This window comes from Sinocyclocheilus rhinocerous, unplaced genomic scaffold (genome assembly GCF_001515625.1).
Source record: "Sinocyclocheilus rhinocerous isolate Xijiao unplaced genomic scaffold, SAMN03320098_v1.1 scaffold1785, whole genome shotgun sequence".
Taxonomy (NCBI): domain Eukaryota; kingdom Metazoa; phylum Chordata; class Actinopteri; order Cypriniformes; family Cyprinidae; genus Sinocyclocheilus; species Sinocyclocheilus rhinocerous.
This window is the reverse complement of record NW_015627538.1, coordinates 37,871-48,298: the sequence shown is the minus strand read 5'-3', so window position 1 is coordinate 48,298 and position 10,428 is coordinate 37,871. Positions and strand designations below refer to the sequence as shown.

Sequence of the window (10,428 nt, the reverse complement as noted above, 5' to 3'; positions counted from 1 at the left end):
TGTATATATATATATATATATATATATATATGTAAGATAAAATACAATTAGCAACTCAATGCTGCTAAATAGCGTTAGCTAAAACCTCCCGCAGAAAGCAGGCGGTAAACGAAATGTCATTTGCTACTGATCATTATAGCAGATATTCATCAAATGATGAAGAAGAGCATTATAAACAGCCATATATCCAGATGTGCGGTGTAGTCAGGTATGCTTTTGGCATTTTGAAGAAGTGATTCAGACAGCGTGTGCAACCACACTTTCAATGGGCTGCAATTTGTTTTTAGTAACCCCCCTTAGTGCCATTTGGTTGCTTTTATCAGTGAACTTTCACTGTAGTGGAGCAGGAAGAGTTTCATACATGATGCATGCTTTCACCCTGTGGGTGACACCTACTGTAGGTGTCAGGTCATTAAGAGAGCCACTGCACGCAGTTCACAGGTGAGATCTAGCTGATGTTAACAGTTAGCAGAACTCAAATAAGCAAGCTTTCCTACAGCAATTCAAATGCATCGTCAAAAAAAAAAATCCACAGTAAATCGATCAATTACAGAAGCATGTTAGTTGTATGAAGACACAAGTGCTTCAATTAAAATCAAGTCTAAAACTGAAATGTAATATTCCTTTTTTTGTTGAATGAAATCAAGGATGGATTGAGTTTAATTGAAATTTAGCCCGTGTTACCTAGTTTCCTGAATAAATAACCAACAAGTGAGTTTTATCAGTTCAGCCATCTGAGTATGTCAGAAATTGTTTTTCTTCATTTTCCTTTTTTCCCTCCATAATTGCAAATTATTTTACATGCAGATCAGGCGTACACACTTCAGACCAATGGAATTGTAATTAATCACATGGCAGCACAGACAAAAGCACTAACTGACAGGAAGACAGGTGGGAAAATGAACTGAAAAGTCCCACTAACAAAGGGCTTGAAAGATGAACAGTCAGATTCACAGCAGACAGACAGATGGAGGACGTGGCCATCAGACAGATGGACGTAGGAGAAGTGATCTGATTGTTAAAGTCAAAAGAGAGAACTGAAGGCTACTTACAGAGCAGGATGAGGATGCAGAGCAGGATGGCCACCAGCGCCCCCGTGCTGAGCCCCGCAGCGCTGCTCAGAGCCTCGGCGTTGCACATCTCCATGTTGCCGTCTCGGTCGCACGTACAGACCCGAATTGTGAGCGTGCCCGTGCTGCTCTGCATGGGAATGTGTCCATCTGAGATCACCACAGCCACTAGATGGGTGCTCTTGTGCATTCGGCCAAATCCGGTGCCAAGACTGGATTAATGTGAGTTTAATTGAAATCTAGCCCTTGTTACCCAGTTTCCTGATTAAATAACCAACAAGTGAGTTTTATCAGTTCAGCCATCTGAGCATGACAGAAATAGTTTTTCTTTGTTTTCTTTTTTTCCCACATAATTGCAAATTATTTCACATGCAGATCAGGCGTACACACTACAGACCACTGGAATTGTAATTAATCAAATGGCAGCGCAGACAAAAGCGCTAACTGACAAGAAGACAGGTGGGGAAATGAACTGAAAAGTCTCACTAACAAAGGGCTTGAAAGATGAACAGTCGGATTCACAGCAGACAGACAGATGGAGGAAGTGGCCATCAGACAGATGGACGCAGAATTGATATGATTGTTAAAGTCAAAAGAGCAGCGAAGGCTACTTACAGAGCAGGATGAGGATGCAGAGCAGGATGGCCACCAGCGCCCCTGTGCTGAGCCCCGCGGAGCTGGTCAGAGCCTCGGCGTTGCACATCTCCATGTTGCCGTTTCGGTCGCACGTGCACACCCGAATTGTGAGCGTGCCCGTGCTGGTCTGCATGGGATAGTGTCCATCTGATATCACCACAGACACTAGATGGGTGCTCTTGTGCATTCGGCCAAATCCGGTGCGTCGTGTAAAGATCCCAGCTGTGTTATCTGCAGAGAATTGAGCGCTTAGTTTATTAAGAAATGAAAGATCTGGCCTCTCTGCAGACCGCAGCGGGCCCAGACTGACCTAAAGTTATGGCTACTGCAGAACGAGCTGCCTCAGTTTAAACAGCTAGACTTGGAGAGGCCATGTGTCTTAAAGATTTCTCCCATTTGATTGGTCTGTGTTGTCATGAAGAGAGACAGTGAGCTAGTTAGAAGGCCAGACAATGTGAGAGGGCACCCACCTCCATTATCTCGGACTGAAAAGTTTGCTCGCACTGAGCTCTCTGGTGCTAAAGAGAACAAGAAGCGATGTCCACCGACCGGGTCATCTGGATCCACTGCGCTTATCGTCTGGATTTTCTGTGGCAAAGAAGCAAATGATGACAATCACATATTTAACAAAGTCCATAGAACAAACATTACAAATGGTATTTGGTTTGGTTTTGTTATGTCCCCATCATAAATATATAATATAATATAATATAATATAATATAATATTATATTATATTACAGGCAAAACATTGTTTTTTATGCATACTTTTTGATTTCAAGTTTTTTTTTCTCTTCAGACTAGTGGAATAAAAAAAACATAAAAAATACAATTGTAATAAATACATTGTATTTAAAAGCCATTTTTCTCAAAATTAGATTTTTATTCCTGCACTGAGCCAGAACTCTCCATTTTCAGATTTATGGAATGATATCTAAAATCTGCTCTGTACATTTGACTCTAATATGTCAACAAACCGAAACAAGAATTTTGAAACTGGCTTTATCCAATGTTCAGATTTTTATTCTAGAAATGTATGCAAATTAATGCTTATTTAACTAGGTAATGCCTAATTTGCATATTTAAACAACAATTAAAAAAAATTCTTAATGTAATAACCATACTTCTACTGGGGAAGTATGGCTTATTATTTGTTAATTTATATTTATACATTTTTTTTCTTTCTTTTTTGTCTTGCCTTAAAGATAAAAATCATATTAGTTTTTATTAGCACATTTATCCATTTAACTATTCTAGTTTATTTAACTAAAAGACAATGTTGCTATTTACGTCAACTTCTAATATCAAAAACATACATTTTTTCTAATGTAGCAGACATTTTTTATATTTTTTTTCTAATAAAAATGTTTCAAACAAAACATTTTCAACATCTTTCTAGAGATATTGTGTTAATCAGCAATGATTGATTTTTTTTTCAGTTTCAATTTCCACCGTTTTTTTTTTTTGTCTTCTTCTAACTCCTTTTAGTTAACTTTTGCTCTGTATTTCCTTCCAGTTAGGTCTCCAGTTAATTCTCAAATTTTGTGATACATACCATTTAAATGCATGAGCTTGACCAGCACATATAGGTCTGCACATACCCTATTACTTGCATATTTTGTTCATTTTTATTTAAGGTACACAGCTGGAAATGTACTGCATACGGTAATGCATGACCCATTCACAATGTCATCTTTCAGACCTTACAAGTGTTTACATGTAAACACTATAAGCATGTTTACAGCGAGGAAAGATGTTGGCTCAGTGATAGAGGCTCATGGTTATCTTTAGTTGTCACCAAGGGCAATTTTAGTTTAAATGCATCTCTCAAGGGTGCACTGGCAACACGCTGTGACAAAAATGTAATCATCCATTGTGTGCTTGGTGTTTTTTCTCTACCAGGCGTACGTACTGGCCAGATTTCTTGTGTTGCTGGCTGGCTTCCCTTTCCTCTGGGCTTTACTGCAGTCTGTTAGAATATAACTGCTGAACAGAACCAAACTCTCAGCCTTATCTCACACTGCCGTCGCTTAAATATAACTAATAAACATCATAATAATTACTAATTGTTTAGTTTAATCATGCAAGTAACAGCATTGCCACATAAGTCTGCTGTTTTGTAACTCTCTTTTACCTATACATACTTAAATAGGAGACGCAAATTGTTTAATGATGTATTACTCTTATCTGTACGACCAAAAATGACAGAGCATTGTAAATTATTTTTGCCGTTATCATGAAAAAATGCAATTGAACACGCCGATGCATTTGCCGACCTCTACTATACATATACTAATATATATTTATACTTTTGATAGATGTGGTTGATAGCATATATGCTTGTTTCTGTAAAAAACTGTGCAATTTATATAATTATGAGACTTTTTTTAGTGAATAGATATTCAAATATTATTATCCATCCATCTTCCAAATCACTTATTCTCTGTTTTTATTTATTTATTTATTTTTAGATACTTTTTAGATAACCTCACTAAACTGTGTTAGATTTATTCTTAAAAAATGAAAAAAGCAACACTTAATATCTTATGAAATTTTGCATCAAGTAAATTGAGAAGGATGTTCTGACATTTTTACTGATAGATTTGGATAGATGTAGTTGATAGCATATGCACTTGTTTCTGTAAAAGTTGTGTAATTTACATAGGACTTTTTCAATGAATAGATATTGAGTTATTATTATCCATCCATCCATCCATCCATTTTCCAAATAGCTTATTCTCTGTAGGGTTGTGGTTAAATGACTATTATTATTATTATTATTTTTTTTTAGATTGTTTGTTCTTGTTTTTAACATAAACCTCACTAAATTATATTAGATTTACACTTAAAATAAGAAAAAAATAGCAACAACAAATAATATATGAAATTTAGAAGGATGTTTAAATTGATTTTAAATTGAGAAGGATGTTCTGACATTTTCATTGGAAATTAAGATAATAAAACAAAACAATTTTTCCCCTGAAATAAATTGTGATTAATCGCAATTAATCCCACCCAAATAATAAAAAATATATACTTTTATATTGCAATAATTTCACATTCAATCTTCAAATGAATGTAGAAACAATATAAAGATAGTATATTTTTAATATATATTTAATGGCATCTTTTTTATGACTGAAGGCGAGTATCACTGATACCAATACTACTGATGTCTTTAGGAAATTGTTTTGTTTTTCCTCTATTTATTTTTTAAATTGGATTTACCCTATGTAATGTATGTTCTTAATAAAGAGTCTTCGGTCTTTTTGTACCCAGTAATAACTAAACCTTGGCACACCCCAGGTTGAACAATTCTGCCAGCAGTTGAGGTGGGCGGGTCAGTGAGGTGGGTGATGACGGACAATGAGGGATACAAGAAGAGTCAGGAAATGGAGGAGAGGTGGACAGTTATTATGAAGTGCCTGTGATATGTGACAGCCCCTGTCATCCACCATGACACATAATCTCATCAAGCCTGACAGAAAAAGGCTCTGCCGTCTAATCCATGAAGGAGAAATACTCATCACTGATCTCTATCTCGCTCCGGAGGTGTGAGTTCTGTAGAGGTCACACACTGTTTAACAGACGCCCCTGCTTTAAATCGACACATCCAATCGCCGGCCGAACAGGAGAACTGGACTTATTCCCCCTTATCTTACATCGAAATTGACAATGTGGCAGATAAAATGGGAAACGTATACTAAAATGCTCTTTACCTGACCGGCTTTGGCGTTTTCACAGACGAAGGTCTCGTAGAAGGATGCCAGCATGGGGGGGTTATCGTTGACATCCAGTACGCGGATGTACACAGGCACTCGGCTGGTCTGCTCGGGGTTGTCTAAGTGTCCTTAAAAAGATGTGGCAGATGATGGTTGACTACTTGAGATAATAGAAACTCACATTATTGGAGTCGCAGGAGGAAACTGGATTTCTAATTTAAAAAAGTAAACTAATATATTTAGTCAATATAAGCTGTCATGGCAAATGAAAATGCGTAAATCCTATTGGAGAAATTTAATGCTGGATGACTTGAGCTTATCAGCCTAAATTCATTCCAAATGAACTGCGGCTATGAGCCGCGTGGAGTCACTTACTGAACTCGGTCGCGATCACTGAGATGTTGTGCCAAGCGAATTCTTCTCGATCCAGAGGCCTCTGCAGGAATATAGATCCATTCCCAGCATAGACACCAAAAACCCGGTCCACATCTGTGTGCCGGTCAATGGAGTACCTGTAATTCAAACCATTTAGCTCAATTGTCAACATGTTTTCAACAGTGTTAAAGGAGTAGTTCACTTTCAGAATGAAAATGCTGTCATCATTTACGCACCCTCCACTTGTTCCAAACCTGTATGAGTTTCTTTCTTCTGTTGAACACAAAAGAAGACATTTTGAAAAATGTTAGTATCCGAACAGTTGATGGGCACCATTGACTTCCATAGTATTTGTTTTTCCTACTATGGAAGTCAATAGTGCCCATCAACTGTTCGGATATTAACATTTTTCAAAATATCTTCTTTTGTGTTCAACAGAAGAAAGAAACTCATACAGGTTTGGAACAAGTAGAGGGTGAGTAAATTATGACAGCATTTTCATTCTGGAAGTGAACTACTCCTTTGGTTCTCATGAATGAACTGATATTATCAAAGTGACTCTGCTGATTGAGTCCCTTTGCAAAAATCACTGTTGCCGTTTAGGTCTTCTTTATTTAGCCTAAACAAAAATATAACTAAATGTTGTTGCATTTAGCATAAATTAATCAGTTCATTCAGTTTCTACAGTCAGAGAAAACCTGGAAATGCCAGAAAATGTAAAAAAAAAAAAGAAAAAAGACAATAAATTTTTCTGGTTATTATCAGCTACAATCATTTAACTATTCTTTGTAAGCGTTTTGTAATTACTATTAAATGTTTTTTTTTTATTCTTACACAGTAAAAGGAAAAAAAAAACATGAAAGATACTACTATTTCAAAAGTGTGCGTTGACTAGTTTGAACACTTAAAATTCTAATTAGCTTGTAACTTGGCAAAACAGTTTCCCCAACACTGGTTTTCACAAACATTAACACGGCTGATCCTTTAGAGCAGGAGACACTTGAGAAAGCTTGATGCACACCACAGCTATAACTGCATGAAATCCCACTGCCCTGAGCCCACACATGCCCAGTTCCCATTTGTTCTTCTTTCACCAGAAGATCACAATATTGCTCTTTCAAATGCAATCAATCAGTGGGATTGTTCAATTTCCTAATTAGCCTCCTGATGTTCAGAGCGACAGTGTTGCTCGTGCTTCTGATGTCCCTGATAATTACCAGCCCTGAAGTCCTGTTCTCTGCTGCAGAGGGCTTTTTAATTGCACTTCCATTCTGTGTTCTTATTTACTGTGGACTCCGGAGGGAAAAACATCCATTTATTGTCCTCCTGAGCCTTCTGCATCAGCTTTATCATTAGGGCGCTTTGGACAGTGATAATATCCTCATTTATTCTTATAATTGTAGTTTATTACAATTATCTCATAAAGATGCTGCAATTGAAGGACCTCTCGAATTAAATGTGAATTTAATAAGCACGCTCTGAGGAAGCAGTCCATCTAAGCTCATATCGTCATAGCTCCAGACAGATTAATCAGGGTTTTGCGATTATCAAAAGGTCGCTGGAAGAAACGGGCAGATGTTTAAGAGGCTTCTGCCAAGCTATTGTGTGTTGGGAAATGTGCATTTAAAGAGATTTACCACAATCTTGTAAATATAGATGATGGAAACAATGTGGGATTATATTAATGCAAAGCCCTTACTTGACCGGACTGCGGCGTATGTCAGGATCCACAGCGCTGACCGATCCTATCACGGTGCCCACAGCCGCGTCCTCTTTCACCTCCAAAATATAGCTGATTTTCTCAAATTGAGGAGGCTCATCCACATCCTCAACACTGACCCTGATGGTCGCCATGTCCTTAGCGTCCGAGCTCAGAAAGCGTGGGTCTGGATGTGTGTTTTGGACCTGGATCTGAAGCGTGTACGATTTCTTCTTTTCATAGTCCAGAGGCTGCAATGGAAAAACACATTCACAGGAATAAACAAACCACTCTGGGTCAAATTTTCAACCAAAAAAAACTGCATTTTATTCACAAACCATTCAGATTAATTCTAAAAAAGGCTTTTCAAACATGCACGAGTGAAATGAAAAATCCTCTGTACCTTTTTAAGACTAAGTATGCCTTCTTGGGTGTTCCTGTCAGTGCTGACGTCGAACACATCCAGACCGTCTCCGCCAACAACGGTATAGTCCATCTCCGCATTTCTGCTGACGTCGGCATCCACAGCCCTGATCCTGCCAACCGATGATCCTACCTTGGTGATCTCTGGAACGCTGAACTGATATATACCTGGGGAACATAATGTTAACGTCAGGTTGTGCTTGGAACTATGAATTCTCAAGAGTCTTCTTTTTCTTGAGAGAAGATCTATAATTTAAACACCAACTATAGTGAACCCAAAATAAGGGTTCGAGGGAATTTTTACATTCAAAAATCTGATCCCTGTATCTAACACTGCAGCCAATTAAAGTGTTTTTTTTTTTTAAAGCATAGTCTTGGTGTTCTCTTTACTGTAATAAATGGCAAACGTGACTGATATTGTGCTGCCTGCTATAAATCCGCTTTGTGCTCATACCCTGCATTTCTCTGATTAACAAGACAAAAATTCCAAGCATTTTCTATTTGCATGCAGGCTAAAATAATAGATTATATTAAGAGAAACACAAAAGAATAAGTGAGCTGAGCCCACTCTGTCCATTTAATCAGGATTAACACACAGACCTCACACAGTTGCTAAAGCTTTGCCACTAACCATTTTCCTTCACACAAAGATAAAAAAGTGTATCCGTCTTTGTTTTTTTTGAAGTTTCTGTATTGTATCGCTTGCTATTTGCCCTATCAGAAATCTTTGGAATTATGGAACAAATGTCTTGTGCAAATATCAGATCGGTGATATTTCTGCATTTACATACATATTTTTCTTTTTATTGAATGCATGCTTACTCTGCATGAAACGAGGAGGGTTATCGTTGACATCGGTGAGGCTAATGTTTACTGTGGTGGTGCCTGTTAAGCCCCCCTTCTGGCCGGCCATGTCCTTGGCTTCGATCACCACCTGGTAGTGCTCCCTCTGCTCCCTGTCCATATCGGAAGGTCCCAAAGCCGTCCGGATTATACCTGAGGGAAAGATGGTTTGTTTTAATTTGTTAACATCCGATCCAGCCTAGTTTCCTTACTCTAGGAGATGGACGACACTAGATCGCAGTGGCAGCTGAGTCTTGGTTGTGTTTAAACAGTGCAGAACTAATTGTGTACATGCATTGAGACTGACATTTTGCCGCAGAAATTATTATAGGCAGCAGCTGCTGATTGAGAGATCGCTGCGGGTTCTGAAGAAACAAGAACTTGGATTATTAAAACCGGTGTTTTACAAGCCAAACCAATTTGATCGCAAGCAATTTCAGAGTAAGACAGTGTTAGACTTGCTTGACAGATTTGGACCAGCAATTCTTTGCAAAAGAAGGGAAGTTAGAGGGATAGTTCACCCAAAAATTAAAATTCTGTCATTAATTACCCTCATGTCGTTGCAAACCCATAAGACCTTTGTTCATTTTCGGAACACAAATTAAGATATTTTTGATGAAATTCGAGATCTCTCTGACCCTCCCATAGACAGCAAGGGTACTACCACGGTCAAGGCACAGAAACGTAGCAAGGACATCGATAAAATGCTCCATGTGACATCAGGTGTGCAACCGTAATTTTATGAAGCTACGGGAATACCTTTTGTGCACAAAGAAAACAAAAATAATTTTTATTTTAATTTATTCAACAATTCTTCTCCTCCTCATCCCGTCTGCTGTCATGCGCTGCCATTGTGGACAGAGTATCACGACGTATGCGCATGCTTCTGCTTCATGTAAACGACGCATGCGCACGGTGCGTCTTCTTGAATTTTCGGTGAATTTTCTTTGCACACAAAAAGTATTCTTGTAGCTTCGTAAAATTGCAGTTGAATCCCTGGTGTCACATGGATTATTTTACCAATGTCCTTGCTACGTTTCTGTGCCTTGATCGCGGTCAGGGCCGTCCTTAGGGGGGTGCAACTGGTGAGGCCCCGCGGCGACTGGACCGAGGGGGAAACACCCTCACCCCCCGCCCCCACCGAGGGGGGCCCCGCTCCCTACCTCGCACCGGGCCCCGCTTCAGCTAAGGATGGCCCTGATCGCGGTAGTACCCTTGATGTCTATGGGAGGGTCAGAGAGAGGTGAGTAATTAATGACAGAATTTTCATTTTTGGGTGAACTACACCTTTAATTTTTATCCATAGCAAGAAATATAATATCATACAATACATGATGTAAAGGTATGTAAACATTTGAAATAAATGATCAAATAACTAATAGAAAATAATTAAAATGAATTTTTAAAGGGGATATCAACTTGTGGAAAATGGGCATCCTATGACCCCTTTAAGACAACATATAATCATAACCCTTAATTATGCATAAAATGCATAATTGTTAAATTTTATTTATTATATTAATTGTATATTTATATGATACACACACAATAATAATACTACTACTAATAATAATAATTATTATTAAAGATATTATAAATTCCTTTTGTTATTGTGAATGTTTTTGATCATTGCACATTATTTTAACTAGGGATATGCGGGC

At 38.1% G+C, this 10,428-nt stretch overlaps 1 protein-coding gene across 1 annotated transcript in view; it reads right to left on the bottom strand.

Moving 5' to 3' along the window:
- Positions 1 to 10,428, bottom strand: part of cdh6 (cadherin 6) — a 32,466-nt gene that overhangs the window by 3,314 nt on the left and 18,724 nt on the right. Inside the window, exons 5-11 of the mRNA XM_016539287.1 lie at positions 8,747 to 8,920; positions 7,905 to 8,092; positions 7,502 to 7,752; positions 5,803 to 5,939; positions 5,425 to 5,555; positions 2,177 to 2,294; positions 1,686 to 1,937 (exon numbers count right to left, since the gene is read on the bottom strand). Of these exons, the coding sequence (XP_016394773.1) occupies positions 1,686 to 1,937; positions 2,177 to 2,294; positions 5,425 to 5,555; positions 5,803 to 5,939; positions 7,502 to 7,752; positions 7,905 to 8,092; positions 8,747 to 8,920 (1,251 nt within the window). The remainder of the gene's footprint in view (positions 1 to 1,685; positions 1,938 to 2,176; positions 2,295 to 5,424; positions 5,556 to 5,802; positions 5,940 to 7,501; positions 7,753 to 7,904; positions 8,093 to 8,746; positions 8,921 to 10,428) is intronic.